Below are 20,654 nucleotides of genomic sequence, written 5' to 3' on the forward strand. Positions count from 1 at the left end.
TTACGGTGACTCCATTTGAACTGAGGGAGCACAAACTTTCTATTCTGATGCACTACAAAAACAAAACAAAACACCATATGATTTCTCACAAGGTCCAACTTTCCCAACTTCTTTTGATAAACATGAGTAGCAATCCAGGAACAGCCCTGGGGTCCCTACGATACCTGTAGGGGTTTGTCCCTGCCACTCTTCCTCTCCCAGCTCCCTGTGCAGAGGCTGAATCCTACAGAGTACAGCCAAGCAGCACCCTGTAAAGGGATAAGAAATGGAGTGGAGACGCCGATGCCCTCCTGCGGACCAGAAGTCACAGAACCAGACGCACATACCAAATGAAATCTCTCATCCACACCACCGTCCTTAATTTCAGATGATGAAAAGGTAAATGTATAGATTTACATGAATATGAAACGGACTATTCTGAATTTCGGATGAATGAATGAGCATCTCTTACAGTTCTACTTCAATTGCTAAAGTAGTGACCATTCAAGACCTGCCTCACAGAAGCAGAGGCTCCTTGGTGTCTAAAATATTTCTGAAGTGCACAAAGTGGTCTGAGGAGTGCTGCTGTCAGCCGGTCCCCCAACTGCCCACCTACTGCCTGCCTCCTCCAAAGAGATCTTGGCAAAGAAGTCAGACATCCTTGTCGGAAATGGAAGGGCTTGTTTTCAAAACAAGTATCTCAGGCAGAAGTTAGATGCCAAAAAAAAGTAAGACAGAGACGGGAAGTACAAAGAAGACAGACAAACAGACAGATTACAAACAAACAGAAACACCATAAGATAGAAGAAAAAAGGGGGAGTTTAAAATATAGATTCTCTATGAAAATATTTTGTCTCATGAGGCATTAGTTTAAGAAACCGTTTAGTATTAAACAATTTAGTATTAAAGTATTCCTTTAAAAGAGACTTATTTTATTTTAAATGTCTGTGTGCCTGAGTGTGTATGCAGGAGCCCACTGAGGCCCGAAGCAGGTATCAGATTTCCTGAAAATGGAGTTGCAGTTGTAGGTCTGTTTGTGCTGGGAACTGAACCCAGGTCCTCTGCAAGGACAGCCAGTGCTCTTGACTGCAGGGCCAGCTCTTTAGCATTTAACAAAAGAACTCTTAGCCAGGCATCTCTAAATGGACTTAGGGGACCCAAAGATGATACACAGAAGTCTGATCTATATCAGAACAAAAGTACAAGAAAGGTTTTCAGCTGGTTCTCAAAGTGCCTAGGACGCTGGTAAAGACTCATTCACCTACAAGGGCCAATTATCAGTTCAGGCAACACACTTATGTCTGAGTCATTTAAGGTAAGTGGCCAAACAAAACAAACTTTTTAAAATCAAAGTGATTTTTCAAGGAACTCAATCCTGCTGGGATCTAATACTAGGCTGTCTGTCTGAGTAAGACCACAACCTTACTATTCGATGATCAAAGGAAATGCCAGGGACGGCTTCTAGAATTTTCCTAGTCATCTCATTGGGAATGGGTAGCACTAATTTCCTTCTTGAGCAAGAAGGATATTTTCCCTTCACCAGAATTGAGGACTTTAACCTTAGTCTACGGCTATGAGAGGTGCCTCTTCCGTTGTAGAAGTGCCTAGGAAGGAAATGCAGAAGACCCAAGGGTTGAGATCTTACACCTAATTTCTTTAGGTCATCCTTTCTGCTGGTTTGAGTAAAAATGACTTGGTTACCAACTATCTGAAAGGAATAGGAGGCGTGGCCTTGTTGGAGGAAGTGTGTCACTGGTGGGGGGGGGGGGGGCTTTGAGATTTCAGAAGCTCAAGCCAAGTCCAGTGTCACTCTCTCTTCCAGCTGCCTGCAGATCCAGATGTAGAACTCTCAACTTCTCCAGCACTATGTCCGCCCAGGTGCCGCTATGCTTTCCACCACGATGATACCAGGCTGAACCTCTGAATCTGTAAGCCAGCCCCAATGAAACAATTTATGTTATAAGAGTTGCCGTGGTCATGGTGTCTCTTCACAGCTGTGTAACCCCAAGACAAACACTCTTCCCTGAAAAGCTACAGAGTCAGATGGAGAGGGTCTGTGAGGCTCCTCCAGGAAGTTGGTATCTTGAAACTACGCTGGAGTGAATCCCTACGCTCTAACAGAGCCCCCCACCTCTTCCTGATCTCTCTGGGGGATTCTGAGATGTTGGCTTCTGGCCATCACCCCTCAGCCCAGATCTCCTTGCAGCCCTCTAGGTTCTGTGGCTCCTTGCAACAGGCTTAGTAGAGCCAAGTCACAATCTTCCATCTCCTATCTGGGTTCACTGCAGGTTCCTCAAGGGTGTGCAACGGCTCTAAGCCAACGCTTCCCCCAGGGACTCCATAGACATTCTGTGCCTGGCCACAAGGCAGATCACCAATGCCATGTCTCCTCTCTCCTACTCATCCTTTGAAAGCCTCAGAGCTGCAGAAGAGTGGGACTCCTGAACATGAAGCCAAGCCTTGCCCTCCCTTCTAAATCCACTATTTAGTGGGTACCTGTGACCTTCAAGAGCCAGTATTCTAGGGTTTACAGTCATTATGTCCTAGAATGGTGAACCTTCCTATAAGCTTTCTTTAAAAAGGAAACCCCCCCAAATTCATGAGGTTAAATAACCAGAAGGCAAGAGGCAAAAACTTCAAACTCAGACCTGATGATACCCTTGATTCTGCATGACCCCAGGCTGCCCTCTCCTTAGTCTGTTACCAAAAAAGACTAACCAAAGGGCTGAGATCAGATCAAAAATCCATGAAGCCATCAGTTAAATCCAGTGAGCATCCTATTGTGCACTGTGTTGAAATCAGTAAGTAAACCCTGTTCCAACAGTGGGAAGCTCTCAGCACGAACTACATGTGACATGTGTACACATACAAAGTGTCCAAACACATGAACCAAATACTCATGTGCCAGATCCTGTGTGCTACTTCCAAAGCTTACATGTCAACACCACAGCCTGCCCATCTCAGAAACAAATCCAACCACTGAACACACACAAAAACAGGAAGAGTGGCCAAAACCTCTTTTTTTGATCATTTTCAAATCAAATGAAATTGTCCACATTAGTTTGGATCCAGTGTATTTTCTCCAAGCTGAGAGGTTGTACTCTTAGCCAAAAGTTTGCCAGAAGCTTTTTCCAGTGGGAGTGAAGTGGCTGACAGGGCTGTTAGAGACTGGACGGTATCAGCAGGGCCGACAAGGAGCCTAAGATCTATGATTCAAGCTTGCTACAGAGGTCCCTTGGGTCAAAAACTTTGAAGAGAAAAAGAAGAATTCTTTTCAAGGAACCCTCCACACCCACTGTCTCTTAAAATACACTGTTTGGAACACAGTGGGCTCCAACTTAGACTAGGAAAATGTGGGTGGATGGATAGTGTTGTGCATAATTCTGGGGTTTGTTTCAAGTCATTAAAGATCCTTACTCAATGTATAATGTCAATACCAAAATAATACTTCCGTTCGTTTCTTCAGCTCCACAAGAGGTTTCCAAGCATGACAGCCCTTTTGGCTCACCTAATACAGCCCTGTTGGAGGATGCTGTCACCCTCCCTGGACAGGGAAGGAGCTAAGGAGGAAGTGACTTACCCAAGGTCATCCAGTGGACGAGCAGACAAGCCCGCATGCTAATGGCCCTCTTAGAATCCTTGTCTGCAGCGCTTTGCATCACATTAAGCGGTCGCTTTATGAGACACCACACTTAGATGATCTCACTTCTGTATATTAACTTGGGAAGTTGCAAGCCAAGGGATGAAGATTTCACACCGCAGTCTCTCTCCCAGGAGAGTTCTCCGGGGAGCTGGAGCTAAGAGGGGACCACTGTCTCACTTTGCCCCTCCTCCACAGGTGGCTGGCATTTAAGGGCAGCAGCATATGAGGCTAAGTCGAGGTCCAGCTATCTCTGGTGTCAGCTGGGCAGGCCTCTCCAACCTTACACAGGGCATGGGCTAACTCAGTCCAGGCAGAGGTGTTGACACAGGCAGCACACTCTTTGCCAAGCTCAAGGCAGGCCATACCAATCTGATGCAGGCAGTTTCATGGTCACCCTTCAGTGCTTTTCATGGGACCCTTTAACAGGTCACCTGTCTCGACCTGCCTCACTGACCTCTTAGTAGTGAACCTCAGGGTCGTTAGGGGACCACAGGTGTTAACCTGACACTTTATCTCACTCTTGTCATAATCTCAAATCAGAGAAAAGAGAGGTTAAAGATCTGGGCACAAACGTCCAACAGCCCGAGTCACCTACCCGCACAGCACAACGACCAATGCTGCATGCTTCACCGGTGACCAAATTCCCTGCACCTGGCTGCTCCCTAAGTCCTAGGCTTCTCGACTCGTGCAAGACTCCATTCTCTCCAATAGTCCTATCATTTATTACCCCTACTAGGTGTGTGCAGCCATGATGCAGAGGATCCAACACAGAGGCTAGTGCAAGCCACTGAGCCACTCACGGAGTCGAGCCCCCAGTCCCAACACCTCCACTTAGACAGGTGGAAAAAATCAAGGCTTTAAAATAAGCACTAACTTGCCCAGAGTCAACCAGGTAGGAAGAAGTAAAGGGTCCAGGAGACTGGCTTGGGCGTCTGCAAACCCCCTCTTCAGGGTTCTTCAGGGTGAAACTCGGTGTCACTGCAGGCCCTCCACCCCACCCCACCCCCCGCCCACCACCTTAAAGGTAACACTGCCTGTACCCCTTTGATTCAAACTGGCCGAGGTGCAGCACTGCCCCCACTGGGCAGGTCAAAGTGAAAGAGCCTCTTCAGGTCACCTCAGATGTCCACAGTGTCTTTCTGAGCAGAGGAGCCCACCCACTCTCCGATCAGAAGCACAATCCACTACCCGCTTCCTAACCTGGTCAGAAACCCAAGCTCCCCAAAGTCTGCCGCCAGGAACTGTAGCATCAGCAAGGACCGAAGCATGCAGCGCCGTCTGACAATCACTCCTGGTATTCTTGCCGACAAGTTAGTGGGCCATCCTTCCCCAAGTAAGACACCTTTTGAGTCTCTTAACAAGTCTGCTCCTACCCACTCTCTCCTGCATTAAACTGCCAAGCAAGCCCCTTCATCCCTTCTGATCTTCATCCTTCCAGGGAGAGCCTCTTGGAAGTCAGGGTTTGCCCAAGGTCAAACAATTTGGCTGCAAACTAGAAACTGGGAACCCACCCATATTATTCCTCCTGCTACACCTCCCTCCAGAGACGGGGCTGGCCGCATTGCAAGGAACAGGAAATTGAAATGGCTCCTGGTAAGACAGCAAGCCTGCCAACGCCGGGGAGAAGCTGACGAGTGACCACAGATCGCCCTGAATCAAAAATGCCTCTTCCGAGGAGCTGCCCGCAGACTTCTTCCCACCTGCTGCAATGTGGATACCAGCTCCGGGCGCCTGCAACCCACCATGCCTGCTTGTCCGGAGAGGATGAAGCAAGAGACAAAGTCCCACCAGGGAGGGACTGCGTTGAGAGGCAGTTTCCCAGTATGAACTTAATAGCTCTATTGCCGTTCCTAGCACGCCCTGCTACACACACACACACCCCTTATTCCCCACCCCTTACCCACAGAACCGTAAGAGGGGCGCAGCAGAAGCCATGCCGGCTGCAGCTGCTGCCAGGCAGACCCGGGTACAGCCCGATTTAAAAAGGACAAACTGGCAAGAGCAAATCACGCACTCTAGGAGCCGCGCGCCACTTCCGAAACTCACACAGAATCTCTGCGGTTTTTACCTGGGTGGTTTTCGCTCTTCTGCCTTGCATGCTCTTGCTAAGGCTAATTTGTGGGTTGGTGGCACCCTCGGAAAGACAGTGCGACTTCCTACAGGGAAGCGTGTTATAATTACTGTACGTCGGAGTCTCTACAGCAGCCGGTGGCATCTTATGCTTTGCAAGATCGGGAATATCCGACACCAAATTCCGGCAGTAGCTCGAAAATCTGTTTCTCGGTCCTCCGTTAGCCTTCACCCCGGAGTTCTTCTGAGCATACAAGTCACCCAGGGAGTTGGCTCGCTGACAGGTGCTGAGCTGCCGGGGGCTCGCCCCTGTTTCCATCCCCCGAGCCTCCTCGCAATCCTTCTCTTCCGCGGAGCCCAAGATTTCTTCGTTGCTTGTTAAATGTTCTTGGCTCAGATCTGAGAGTGAGAACTCCAGGCTGTCCTCCCGCCAGATGTCTGCAGATTTAGAGCGTTTCTTCTTAAAGCTCGCTGTCTCCATGAACGTGGGCCCGTTGGATGTATAGGGACGCTGCCTCCTGCCTCCCTCAGCCAAGTACGCAGCGTCATCCCCGTAAAGCCGGCTCTCCTCCGAGTCTGGCATGCTCTGCACAGAGGCTGCCGTGAGGACGATGCTGCCGTCTACGCTGGGAGTGACAGAAGAATCCGTGTAAGACACGGGTCTCAAGCCCATATCCACTCGGTCCACCCAGATGGGGTCCCCGAAGTCGTCTAGGGCGCCTTCTTGGGAAAAGGGCTCCAAGCCATTTTCGGCCAGGGACTGGGGGATGCTAGGGGTGCTGCTGGACCGCGTGCTCACTTCAGAGTTCCTGTGGATTGCCTTCCCAGAGGAAGCATGCCGCGTCCTCCGGGTCTTGTGTGACAGTCGCAGGGAGCGTGATGTGTGCTTCCGCCCCAGGCTGGCATGCTTTTCTCCATAAAACTCGTGGTCTACATTTTGGCTTTCTGCGTTTCCCATGGTTTTATGGTCTGTAGAAAAAGAACGAGACAATTGAGTCTGTATTAAAATGGATACAAAAACCTTTAGAGTAAGGGCTCAGGGTCAGGATCAGCAGACACTTTGGGTCTGGGGTTAGGTAAACAAATACACTGCTAAGTGCTTTGGCCTCATATGTGGACACAGACTGATACCCGGCAACAGGTGAGAAAATCATTTTCTATTGAGATAGGCCCCAGAGAGGTGAAACACTCACATAAATTCAATAATGAGAGAGCTGTCTTTGCCCAAAGAGTAAATGCCAGGAGATACCCAGGCACTGCTCCTGTGCAGTGACCCCAGTGCTCACCTTGGCTCTCTTCTGAAGCCTCACAGTGACACATCGTAAAGTGAACTCCTACTGAAAACTAGAGTACAAAGGAGCATTTTCTCTCTTGTTCCCTGCCAGGGCCTCTGTTTTCTTGGTTTTACCTAAGTCATTTTATCTGTTCCATGGTTTGAGGAAGATGGCTTTTTTTTTTTTTGACTTTTTTGTTTGTTTGTTTTGCATTCTATTCAGACCCCCCAAGTCAATCACAACTAGAAAGCTTCGAGATGCCTATCTAATCAATTTTTCCTAACATTCAAAATCATAAAGAAAATAGACTGCTACCGTTCATTTCCCAGCCACTCTGATACCTCTGATGTGTGGGAGGGCAGAGAGGAGGGGCAAAGGAAGGACAAAATGCAAACCTCGCTCAGCAGCTGACTAATGGGTTTAAATCCGGGAGCGAATCCAACCTGTGAACATGAATCTGGTACACAGTGGCCCGAAGACAGAAACATACACTGCAAAACCAGAGAGTGGGATCCAGCCTAGAAGGATGGTCCAGGTTCACTCAGTCCTCTCCCAGACCACATTCCTAGTCTCCATCCCTGACCCAATGGCACAATTCTGTCACCTGTAACTGCAAGAAAGGGGATGGGAGTGGGGGATCTTCACAGCTTCACAACTGTGACTCTATGTGGCCTTTACCCTGGCTCCAGAAGTCTGGCCGTTTCTCTCCCAAGTGTGTACACTCAAGACAACACACATGAAAACAGATTAGGTCAAAGAAGAAGAATAGGATCTTCCTGGGAAGCCCTGCGCTAGCTCTGTCAACTGCATGCAGATCCGGGCATTCAAGAGACAGCCGCTGAGGGCCTACAAGCATCCTAGAAGCCAGAGGTGAGCAGTAAATGACAGGGTCATAGTCTCTACGCTTAGGAAACCGACCTTCTGCCATGGAAGGGACACGGTCACAGAGACAGTTAAAAGGTGCCTGAGGAAACAGGAAATGAGGTTGAAGACCACAGCGAAAAGAGATGGAAATGTACTAATGTAAGGCACCTTCCTATTGGTCCAGAAATCACTAGAGTCCCACTGCTGACTCGAACATGGCTTCAGCTCTGACAAGATATCTTACTGTACTATGATGTTCGCACACGGGGAAAACTCCAGGTTGTGTGCTGGTGAATCATCTGGATACCAGGGGTTAAGCTATCACTAGCTATGTACTAGCATATCCCCACTCAGCTATGCACACCCCATGATTCTCAAAGGGCTCTCCCAGGAAAGATGACCCCCTTTTCACTAGCAGGGAGTCCCAAAGCAGTAAGCTCACGCTTCCCTGGCTGATGTCTCTTAAGCTGCATAAGGAAAATGAAAAGGGTGAAGGTCCATGGAAGACCATGATACACCTTAACTCCTTGCTATGTGTTTTCAAGCAGAAGTAAACACAGATTTTACTAACACTAAAGAAAAGACCATGGCCAATTTCCTAGAATTCGTGTGGTCATTTCATTTACTTTTTAGGAATCCAGCAGAGAACCTTGCACATGCCAAACACGTGTTCTCTGTGGAGCTACACGCCACCTCACACGGGTCTTTATTTTCAGGGAGGAGGAGGGGGTCGGGCTTGAACCCGGGACCTCATGCCTGCTAAGCAAATGACACTGAACCACCAATCCCAGCGCCTGGGTTTCTGAAATGCTAAGTTGGGTATAATGTCTTCTGCGCTGTTTTGTCAGTGAACAGAAGACTGAAAACAGTTGCGTCTCAGTCTGAGACTCGCGCGGGTTGGAATTGAAAGACGGAAAGGATCACAACGCACAGACTGGCTGGAAGGAGAAACGAAGCTCTTGTCATTCTGTCCCACCCGCATCATGCATCCATCAACAGGCCGCAAGCATAAACGTGAGCTCTCTGGGTAGGCTTCCCTCAGCCAAGAGAAAACTAATCAACTTAAAAGCCCCCGAGAGAGGGCGCCTAAAGGAAATGGCCTAACAGGCAAGAATTATACCAGTCCATGCATCACGCTGGCAGCTCTGCCGGATTAATAGCACGGTTAGCAGCGCGATTCCCTTCATGCGCCAAGGTAGGGAGGAAGCCACTTTTATCTGTGGTGTAAGAACCTACAGACAAGTCTCCTAAATCCTATCGGGACAGAGTCTCAGGGGACGGCCTTGGCACAGTCAGCACCAAGTGGAAAACAACCAAAGTGAAGAAAAACGGGGTTCTAGGGGCTCCAGAAGCATTCCTTAATTTAAAAGCTTTCCCCTGAAGGCCCCTGTAGTGCAGGCCGGGAGTGGGGATGGGCTCTGTAAATAACATAAGGCTGAAAAAATGAAAACTGCTCCCTGCAGAGGAGACAACCCGCCCCCAGAGCCGCTGACCCACAGCCCTGCCCCCACAGCTAAGATGCCAGCCACCCGTCACCTGACTGTTCCATACTCCCGCGGCTTGTGCTTTATCTTTATTACAAACACACGAAACCTGGAACTTATTTATTTATTTATTTATTTTTGTGAGAACGGCTTCCGTTATTTCAGGGCAGAAGGTGACCTTTAAAACAATTCTCTACGAAAGATCATAAGCTCTGCACTCGGGCCAGAGTTAGTAAATAGGTGTCTGTGTATCGAGTTCAATAAAAACCAGAGGTGATCAGAACCTCAGATGAACAGTCACCATGCAGTCCCGAGTGAGGGTGAAAGTCCTCAGGCAGGAAGGACAGACTTAAACGCATGGGAAGACACGTAAAAATGTAGAAATCTAGATTAAATACAAACAGCCCAACAAAGATGGAGGTTTAGTGTCCCCGACCACGTCAATGCACGTGTAGAAGGCTGCACACTTTTCTTCTCACAACAAGGAGATGCCTTAAAGACAGCGGGTAAAGTCAGCCCCAGGCTGTGTGGGAGATGTATATGAAATATAAGTGAATTACGCATTTATATTTGGGTCCCATCCCCAAAATATCTCAGATATCTTAATGTCTGAAATCTGAGACACTTCCCAGTCCCAGGCTGTGCTGGCTGGTTTTGTGTGTCAACTTGACACAAGCTGCAGTTATCACAGAAAAAGGAGTCTCGATTATGGAAATGCCTTCATGAGAGAGCAAGCTGAGCAAGCCAGTAAGTAACATCCCCCATGGCCTCTGCATCAGCTCCTGCTTCCTGACCTGCGTGAGTTCCAGTCCTGACTTCCTTTGGTGATGAACAGTGGTGTGGAAATGTAAGCTGAATAAACCCTTTCCTCCCCAGCTTGCTTCTTGGCCATGATGCTTTGTGCAGGAATAGAAGCCCTGACTAAGACAGGCGTTTTGGTTAAGAGCTTGAGACCTGTAGCAGCTCTCCAGCTGGGACATCTTATCAGCACTGATTTCTTTTTCATTTTCAGGGGGACGCTCACTCACATCGAGACAGCTATTACAACCGGGAGGTGACTGGAGAGAGTCGAGCTTTTAATATTGAAATCCCAGTGGATAGAGCTGGAGAGATGGCTCAGTGGTTAAGAGCACCAACTGCTCTTCCAGAGGTCCTGAGTTCAAATCCCAGCAACCACATGGTGGCTCACAACCATCTCTAATGGGATCCAATGCCCTCTTCTGGTGTGTCTTTAGACAGCTACAGTGTGCTTTTATATATTCAATAAATAAATCTTTAAAAAAAAAAAAAAAGAAAAGAAATTCCAGTGGTATTTGGGCTTCCTTGGTCTATCTGAGAGCCCTACTTGTGCTGGAATCCCCCCTTCCTGGCATCCAGCTTGCTAATTCCCTCAGATCACTGACACCGGAAGGGACCATGGTGCCAGCAAGAAGGCCTTCTCTAGCCTTTGTATTTGAAATACCAACCTCTCCTGCAGAACTCCACCCTGATGTCTTCCTTAATGTTTATCATAATAGCTCGCATAAGATAGCACACAAGATAGTTCATTTGCTTTTGATCTTAATTCTATGCTTTCCCACAAAAACTGAATTATCAGGAAAGCCGGACACCATACTTATATTGTTTCCTCTTGCTCTAGGCTCCTGATGAAGGAGGGGCCCAGAACAGAGCCTGGAAAGGAGTGGGCACTCAATAAAACAAACAAATGGAAACAATACTGAAAACAAAGCACCCTAAATCTAGAAGGTGACAGACCATACAATAAAGTCAGACATGGAGGCTGGAGATGTTCTTACAATTCCAAGAACCCACAGGTACCTCACAATCACCTGGAACTCCAGCAGGCAGTGCTGCCCTCTTCTGGACTTCTCAGGCACTGCATGCACACAGTGCATAGACATAGATGCAAGCGAAACTCCGTACACATAAAATCAAAAATTAAAAGACAGGCCATAGGGACCACCAGGTTCGAGGCTGCTCTGAACTGTGAACTGTACCCCTCCACCATGCTCCCCAACACCACCTCATTCCCATGACCCCTGCCTGCACTTCTGTTTTCCCCCTGGGTTTGAAGCTATCTGGCAGCTCAGAAACCTAATAGTCAGGGCTACAGGGCCCACGTGCCCGGATCCCAGACAGCTCAGGGAAAGCGAGGGGAAGAGCACAGCAGATTAATGGGCTGATACGTGTGGACTCCGAAGGTTCAGAGAGTCCAGGCTCTCTGGGGCCCAGGGTCTCTGGGGGCCCAAGGGTGGATGGCAGAATGACTATGGGCTTCTCCATTCTCGTGGACACCATGACTCTTCGCTAAACTGACGACGGAAGCTTTCTGGGGAGGACTATACTAAATGGGAGTTACGCACCATCAAATTAGATGCACGGGGAAAGAGCTAGGAGTTACATTTTCGAAGGCTATGCAAATGCACACACCTTTACTTCAGCGCTTCGCATGCAGGTCTGGAAGGAAGTTGCTTCCATACGGTTGCTTTTGTGGGACTCCTTAGCTTACTAAAGCCAGTTGACAAAAAGATACAGATGCCACACTACAAACTATCACTGTAAGACAGAGTGATACAGATATCCCAAAGGACAGACAGACACACAACACACACACACACACACACACACACACACACACACACACACAGAGAGAGAGAGAGAGAGAGAGAAACACTGGTGTCTTAACCATACTTATGAGACATGTAGCTGAGAAATAGTTAATGGATTTTACCCCCTTGTAAAATTTGCCATGGCTCTGTAATGATTTTGAAATTAAAAATTTCATACAAACAAATCAAGCCTTAATTAAATGGAATAGTCTGGATTTAAAAAAATAATTGAAAGTAGGGCTTGGATCCAAAGAAATACATTTATAATCCTCCCAACCCTTTCCCTTTTACCTTAAAAAAGCACCTAGAACATTCTACTATCTCCTCAATAAACTAAGCAATTAAGAAGCAAACAGGCAGGGGCTGGAGAGATGGCTCAGTGGTTAAGAACACTGGCTGTTCTTCCAGAGGACCAGGGTTCAAGTCCCAGTACCCACATGACACTTCACAACTATCGGTAACTCCAGCTCCAGGGGACCCAACACCCTCACACAGGCATACGTGCAAGCAAAACACCAATGCATGTAAGAGTAAAATTAAATAAATAAACAAGTAAATAAACAAATAAGACGCAAACAGGCACTTAGTAGGCAGCAGTGAGGACAACGTTGCCAGGCAACGTGGACACAAATGTCCCAGCAGCGATGTAAATAAGGGGAGGGATTACCTAAGGACACAGCACTTGCATTGCTGTGGTGAGCAAAAAGGAATTGCTAATATCTGCCTTTGATAAGGAGCAAGGCTCCATTAACCACAACTAAAAACTCTGAACCCAAACTAAACAGAAGCAGCCAGACTGAGGGAGAATCCAAACTTGAAGAAGACACTCTGGAGAGCAGGGAGCCCTTTCTTTTTTAAGAACCAGTGGGCAGACCCTACTATGCTTCTGAGCATAAGAACTAAGAATGGTCCCTGGAAGCCAGAGAATGAGTGGGGACCTCAGGAAGTGTAAGAACGAAAACAAGCTTCTCGTTGGGTGTGCAAAACCATGCATGTCTTGGGCACACGTGCCTGGGACTGGCTCAAAACAACCCAGAGAAGGTTTACGGCTGAACAGTCCAAGTCTGAGACTGGCCCTCGGGGTCACAAACGTGGCACAAGCCCACGGTACTGCAGCAAAGGCTTTGGATATTTGGCTGACGTGGAAGCCTGAAACGGTGACCACGAGCTTGAGCTCTAAATCCTCAAGTCAGCCATCGACTCAGAATCCCTGCAGGAAAACAGCCACCACACGATCCATGTCCATCAGGAGATTTCCAGAATCTCACAGCGTAATGTTCAAAATGCTCTCCTAGCATTCCACGTATCTAGGAAAACAGAACCGGACCCTGTGGTAAGAAGTCACCAACAGATGCCAAACTCCGGGTGGCCCATGCATTGGAATTACGATGCAAAGACCTTTAAAGCAGCTACTGTAACTATGTTCCTCCGGGTAAAGGTAATCACGATTAGAACACGTGAAAGACAAAATGCTAGGGCAGGCAGTGGTGGTGCACGCCTTTAATCCCAGCGCTCAAGAGGCAGAGGCAGGCAGATCTCTCAGTTGGAGATCAGCCTGGTCTACAGAGCAAGTTCCAGGACAGTCAGGCCACACAGAGAAACAACATCTCAAGACAAGAAAGAAAGGGGGAGGGAGGGGGGAGGGAACTGCTTGCTGTATGGGATTATCACTAAGGACAATGATGACATGTGTCCAGAAAAGCAGAATACATTTTTAAATTTATTTTACGTTCATGGGTGCTTTTCCTACAGGTCAGAAGAGCACATCTGATCGTCTGGTACTGGAATCAGAGGCTCATAGATGGTTGTGAGCCACCATGTGGGTACTGGGAATTGAACACGGTCCTCTGTAAGAGGAGTACATGCTCATAACCCCTAGGCCATCTCTCTAGGCCCCCAGAACACATTTTTCAAAAAGGTGTTGTGTAAAAGTCTGGGTCACACACATACACACACAAGCCTGCTTAGTCCTGTTAGCCTGCGAGTTGTTTGAGAACACATCGGCCCTCTGAAAACATAACCCCCTACCTTGAGTCATGAATGTAAGCTTGGAACAATTCGAGCTATCATTAATATTGGATGGGGTGGCAAATCTCGGATGACCTAAAACTTACCATGTACACTACACTTTTAAAACACCAAGTCTTAGTACTGTAAGAAACAACAATCCAGTCTGCTCCAAGTCAGTGATAACATCAGGTGACTGAGGAGAGGCAGGCGGACACGTCCTTGTGAATAACCGCATCCCTCAAGCACTCAGGAGATTATGGTAATGTTTTTATGACTTTCGATGCCTAGTCCACTAATGACACCAGGGCTTTCTGGGATGCCACTGGCAGACAGTAGAACACTGCATCCCAGAATTGGAGAATTGGAGAGTGACCAGAACCCAGACAGTAGGTAGACTGGCCTTGGACAGGAGTAAACCACAATCCAACCATTAATATTAAACTACTCGGGCTGGAGGGATGGCTCGGTGGTTAAGAGCACTGACTGCTCTTCCAGATGTCCTGAGTTCAAATCCCAGCAACCACATGGTGGCTCGCAACCATCTGTAACGGAACCCGATGCCCTCTTCTGGTGTGTTTAAGACAATGACAGTGTACTTACATAAAACAAATAAATAATCTTTTAAAAAAATATATTAAACTTCTCTGGAACAAAACTCCTCACAAATGAAAACTCTATTTAGGGATAACAGCTAAGCCACACTAGTAAGTAAATATTCCCTACTTATACTCAGGGGAATGTGGGGAGGAGGTACTCTGGGAGGGGTGCTTATTGGTCATTAATTTCCGCCACAGTGGCTTAGTTTTCTGTAGAGGGTGGTGGGACTCAACCCAAGGGCTTACCCTAGGCCAGGCAAGTGTTCTACCACTGAGCTACACCCCTACACAATCCATCTTGTTAAAAGATTTAGTTTATTTTTATTCGTGAGTGTTTATGCGCTCACACGTGTCCCCAAGAGTGCCCCAGCAAGCAGAGGACACTGGAGCCTGAGTTACAGGCTGTTGCAAGTCCCCTAACAATCTGATACCAGCAACCAAAACTCTGGTCCTTTGGAAGAGCACCAGGTGTTCCTAAGGACTGAGTCATTTCTCCAGCTACTACATTTCCTTTTCTTTTTAAGGAAAGACAAACGAAACATATCAACAAGTTTTAAGTTATTGATTTTTTTCTTTCAATCTCAAAGAGTAAAGATGTCACCCTACACAGACAGCTATGACAATGTAAACTCGGGACAGATGGCCCGGGCGTATGTCTAAGATAAGGGAGATGCTCCCCAGCTTGGATCCCTGGATCCCTCGCCTCGGACCTCATCACGTCGCCCGGTTATTCTACAGAGCCCTCCCTTTTCCCACGGAGGCCGGCAACCGCACACTTACCTGGGCATGCGCGCCTTCTTTTCACAGAAATTTCAGTCCTGTTCATCCTTAAGGTGGCCTCAAAGCATGAGCTAGATAGATCGCAAGGTCTCTAATTTACACTACACAGATCCCAGTCACCTTTCTGAAGTCAAGAGTTAACTGCACAAGCCAGGTTTCACTTCTCTGGACGAAGGCAGGGCGAGCTCCGACCATAAGCTAGGTGATGGTGGAGGAGAGTTAAAACTATTAACATCGCTTTCCACTCCCCCGGGGCATCAAGAATTTTATTAAAATAAATGCAGCGATTACCCTTTCGTGACTGGGAGGCAGACCTCCGAGGCCGCAGTGAAAAAGATGAGATGTATTTATTTCAAAGTTAAATTTGAAGCAAAAAAAAAAAAAAAAAAAAACCCTCACAAGACAACAGATTGCAAATTTAAAATTAGATTCTGGTGGGAGGTCTTGGTTTCAAGCCTGTTTTTTCCCTACTGGATGCTGTGCCTGAAGCTGGAGGGGCAGGGGGGGGGGGAGCTAAGATTAAACTGAAGCGAAGCTTTGGAAGTTTGTACTAAGTCAATACAATGCATGAGCAGGGTTTTTGCCAAGTCACACACGGATACCCCTAGCCTAGAGACTAAACACGTTTTACAGCAAATAAGCAACGATCTTCAATTTAGATCATTATTTTGACCATATTTATCTCTGCTCTTTAAAGATGACCCAAAGCAGAAATGTATCATTGTTTTGAGGCTGGGTTTGAGAACAGCTTTGCCTTTTTTTTTTTTTTAAACAAACATAATCCAATATAAAGCCAGTGAAACTCGGAGATGAAAGACCCTGAGGGCAATTCACACAGGAAAAGAAGAGACTTCACAGCTACCTGCTCAAGTTTCCCGGTCCATTTTGGGTTAACACTAATGCCTCTTAATTGTTAGATCCCTGCAACTCTAGCCTTCGGAAGCGACTCCGAATTCCTTTCCCACCATGTGTATACGGCATCGAAATTTCCTTGGCTGCACTCTACTGTACACGCCCCGCCACCTTTGAGATCCTCTTCGGCCACACAGACACACAGAGGCTCAAATCTACATGCACGAACCTACCTTCAAAGGCAACAGTGGTGCCCAGCCCAACTGGCCCCGAGAGCACTGTGGCATTTAGATACTGAGGCTGGAGATGGTGTCAGTGGCTGGAGTTGGGGCGTGTGTCAGCACCTGCCCCACGGGGTGTCCATCGGGGTCTCACCTGAGTCTGGGAGAATGTGCCAAAAACCTGAAGGAGAGAGAACATCAGAAAGGCAGTGGTCAGCGAAGAGAAAAGAAAGGGCATGCATGTTCGTTGACTCAATGTCAACGTAAGGTGAATCAGGAAGCTTGAGTGAAGAGTTGCAACATTTAGATACAAACAGCGGGTTCAGCCAGAATGATTGTATGAGTGGTCATAGACAGCCCTGAAAACTCCCGTTTTAACCGGTCCGTCACTCAGGCACTGGCTGACATGAGGGGGTTTCTGCCGGGATAGTTTGCTGTCACACTCAAAAGGTCTTACCAGAAGGAAAGGAAACAAGGGAGCCTCCATATTCTCACAGACTCCGCTGATAAAGAGAGTCAAAAAAATGCTATGTGTTGGGGGATGGGAGGGTGTCGGAAAACTACATTCCACGAACTTTCCTGCCCTGTGTGTGTTTCTCTAACATGGCAAACATCACGCTCGGATAAAGCTCCTGAGGAAAATGCAGAAGAAAGAACTTAGGTAAAATGTATAAACGGTGATTCAGCAAAATTAATAATAACAACAGCAATAAGTTGACGAGGCCAGCTCCAAGAAAGGACAGTGCTAATGGGCTTCACGCTTGAAGCTGATCCCCTGAGAAACTGCTCTCAGCCTAGCAGACAGGCCTGGGGCTGGGGACCGAACCCAGGACCTTGCGCTTCCTAGGTAAGCGCTCTACCACTGAGCCAAATCCCCAACCCCGGCCTGAGGTATTTTTGAGCGGCTGCCTGTTAACCTCCCCAGTGGACATTCCTCTGTGGGCTGCCGGTCACAGCCAGCCAGCCACCCACCCACCCACCATTGGTAGTTTCAGCAAGATGGGAGCCTCGCTGGCAAAAAGCTCCGAGTGGGAACACTGAGAGAACTAGAGGAGAGGAACCACACAGAGGCAGTACATAAGTAAATATACACGTCCGCACAGCTCGCAACTGTGAGTTTTGTTTCTCCTTTATCTTGGAAAACGTGCTGTTTAGCCATGAAGCCCGTGACTCACGCCGGCAGGGGAAGGAACTGAAGTTCTAGCCGAACCCCGTCATTAACCCACGGTGCGTGCTCTCTCCGAGATTGCCCCCACAGTCGTCCTGCTCATCCTCCTTTCCTAGGTGCCCCCCCACTCCACGGCTCTCTGCAAATATCCCAAATTTCAAAGCACTCCTGAATAGCTTAGGAACTGGCAGATATTAATAAGCAACAGCCCATTTATATTGAAATGGACTCATTACCGTACCAGCTGCCAATAATTTGAGAGGCTGGATCCTCGCTGGCAGAGCGGCCTGCAGGCGGCTGTCCCTCCACCTGCACCATGGGGGCTGAGAATGCAGTTTTATCCCTAAAAACAAATTATCCTAGCTACTAGAATTAAAATGTTTTCTATCTATATTCTTCCCTAGACCCGAACAAAAGAACTAGTTGAAAAAGATAAGACTATAGGACGTTATTCACGCAACACAAAGGGAAACGAGACTGAGTCTGTTTGATACTTTCCCCCTGATTTCGGGAGGAAAAAAATGTACCCATAATCTTGTCTGTGGAATTGAAACAGTGAGGCAGCCCAGGACAGAGCCCACACTCGCTCCTTTGTGATCAACAGATACGCTAAGAGCACACTGTGCGAGAGAGCACTCATTGTGGCTGCAGTGACCAGACACCATGGTGACCTTGGGAATGTGTGCCGGGCGCCTGGAGACCTAGAGTTCTAATGGTCAGAAGGCAGCTACACACCAAGCTCAGGGTAGGAGTTCGAGCTGGGACTGCAGGGTACAGTCGTCACAACTTGGCTCTGCGAGTGGCATCTTCACTAGTAGTGTGATTAGGGACGGACTATTAATCCACCATCTAAAACTGGGGCTAATAATAGTTCCTATGGATTGGTTGTTGTAGGCATTAAATGAGATCATCTTTGTTATATAATCCACTGCCTACCTGTCTGGAGATCGGTTCTGCTAATCGTGAACTATCTTTGCTACTCCTGTTTAATGTCTGTAGACCAGAAGGAGCACACTGTGGTTTGGATGGGCTGTTGAAACAGGGGCTAAGAGATCCCCTCATTCACTGAACTCTACTTCCCAGGTTTGCACAGGCGGTGGGGGAAAGGTACCAGGGGCTGAGAGACCAACTGGCCCAGCCCTATGCCATCTCAGAAGTTCTGTGTTACTGACTCTTCCTAAAAGCTTGGAATGCTCCACCCGGATCCTCTGCTGCTGGGCTTCTGGGGCTGGGTTTCTATTGCTTTGCTCTGTGTGGCTTTGCAAGTTCCAAGAATCACTGTGGAGGGGGAAAGAGTATTAGCACCTGTCTTCAAGGAAGCTAGCTTCAGCGACCAGCCTCTCACCACATTCTGTATAAGCCTGTTAATTCTTACTTTGCCCCTTAGATGCCCCCAAACATCAGTGACTAGTCAGTTACTGAGAACCACAAAATTTTCTTCCTCTCAGAAACTAAAAGTGGGAGCAGGGTAAGGCAGGGTCGAACTTCTGTACATTTACTTCACACACAATAAATGCCAAAAAGATTTAAATTTTATTATTCATATTAGCTCCCAAAGCAGAATGCAGTGGCTGGGTTGGATGGGAGACGGACAGATGGATAGGTGGGATAGAGTGATCGGACAGCTGACCTAGGCCACTAGAAAATTTTCAGTGGTATAAAGATAAAGAATAAAGAAAATTCATCAGTTTTTCATTTATTTTAAAATTGTTGCTTAAAGACTTGGAGTGACATTCCGACAGAAATGACATAAAATAGAGGTGCACGCGAGACGGCTCAGCAGGTAAAGGCTCCTGCAACCACGCTTGAAAACCTGAGTTCGATTACAGGGACGGTCACAGTAAAAGGAGAAAGCCGCTTGCCACAAGTTGTCCTGTGAGTGCCACACAAGTGCCATGAGTGCAAGACGGTGTGAGTGTGTATACCTGTGTACATGTGTGTATGTGTGTATGCGTGTGTGCATGTGTCTGTGTTGTGTGTATGTGTACATTATATGTGTATGTGTGTATGTGTGTACACGTGTGTGCTTGTGTGTGTCTCTGTGTATGTGTCCATATATGTGTGCATGTGTATGTATGTACATGTGTGAATGTGTGTCTCTGTATGTGTGCATATATGTGTATGTGTGCATGTGTCTGTGTATGTATGTGTGTACATGTGTGTGCATGTGTGTCTGTATATATGTGTGTATGTGTGCATGTGTGTGTTCATGTGTATATTTATGTATATGTGTGCATGTGTGTCCATGTATCTGCATGTGTGTATACATGTATATGTGTGTGTTTGCATGTCCATATTGTGTGTGCATGTGTGTATGTGTGTATATGTATGCATGTTTGTGTATGTGTGTATATGTGTGTGTCCATCTGTCTGTGCACACATTCCCACACATACAAATAAAATGAAATTAAAGATAAAATAATACACGCAATTAATTACTACTGGAGAAAGAAATGCAGTGGAAGGAGGGAGCAGGGGTGATAAGCACAACTCCTGGAACACAGCCAGTATAATATCACAGGAACCTGGCTACAGCCAACTCAGACAGGAACGTGACATATATAAACTCACAATGTACACATCAGCCTACACATCAGTAGGTCACATGTCCCTGCTACACAGACAGGCATCGCATCCTTCCTCATGGGCTTGGTCACACATTTCATACATGTCTTTCTTTTCTTGACAACTGACTAGAACAGAACCTCAAACCTCAAATTCTGTACAATCATTCTGGAAGACACGCAATATGACACTGCTGGAGAATGTGCTAGCTGTCGTTTCCTAGGGGGCTCTCCCTGGGCAGTGATCTCCACGCACAGCGCTGGACGGTGGGCTGGGGGTTAGGCAGCTGGAAGTCAGGCAAATGCAACGGGGCTCAAGGACACGTCCACCGAGGTTGTGTTTGCTCAGTGTTTGTAAACGTCAAGGCTGCAGTGAGGATTCACACACATGGTGAGTGTTCGTGGGCTTCTCGGGTGGACGGCACGACCCCTGAGAGCTCTGGGGCTGGATCAACGGTCTTAGCACAAAATCAGTTATCTCTCAGCACTGATGAAGGCGCAGCATCTGGGTCCCAATTCTTACTCCACAGAGCGGGAATG

At 47.5% G+C, this 20,654-nt stretch overlaps 1 protein-coding gene across 11 annotated transcripts in view; it reads right to left on the minus strand.

Annotated features, from left to right (window-relative positions):
- Positions 1–20,654, minus strand: part of Tiam1 (TIAM Rac1 associated GEF 1) — a 320,703-nt gene that overhangs the window by 111,985 nt on the left and 188,064 nt on the right. For 10 of the 11 annotated variants that reach the window (XM_087576457.1, XM_087576448.1, XM_087576451.1 and 7 more), the window contains 2 exons: positions 16,395–16,563; positions 5,691–6,661 (listed from right to left, as the gene is read on the minus strand). In XM_087576457.1, the coding sequence (XP_087432583.1) occupies positions 5,691–6,650 (960 nt within the window). In that variant the 5' untranslated portion in view covers positions 6,651–6,661; positions 16,395–16,563. 11 annotated transcript variants of the gene reach the window in all.

Source organism: Rattus norvegicus, chromosome 11 (assembly GCF_021556685.1).
Source record: "Rattus norvegicus strain SHRSP/BbbUtx chromosome 11, alternate assembly SHRSP_T2T, whole genome shotgun sequence".
Classification (NCBI taxonomy): domain Eukaryota; kingdom Metazoa; phylum Chordata; class Mammalia; order Rodentia; family Muridae; genus Rattus; species Rattus norvegicus.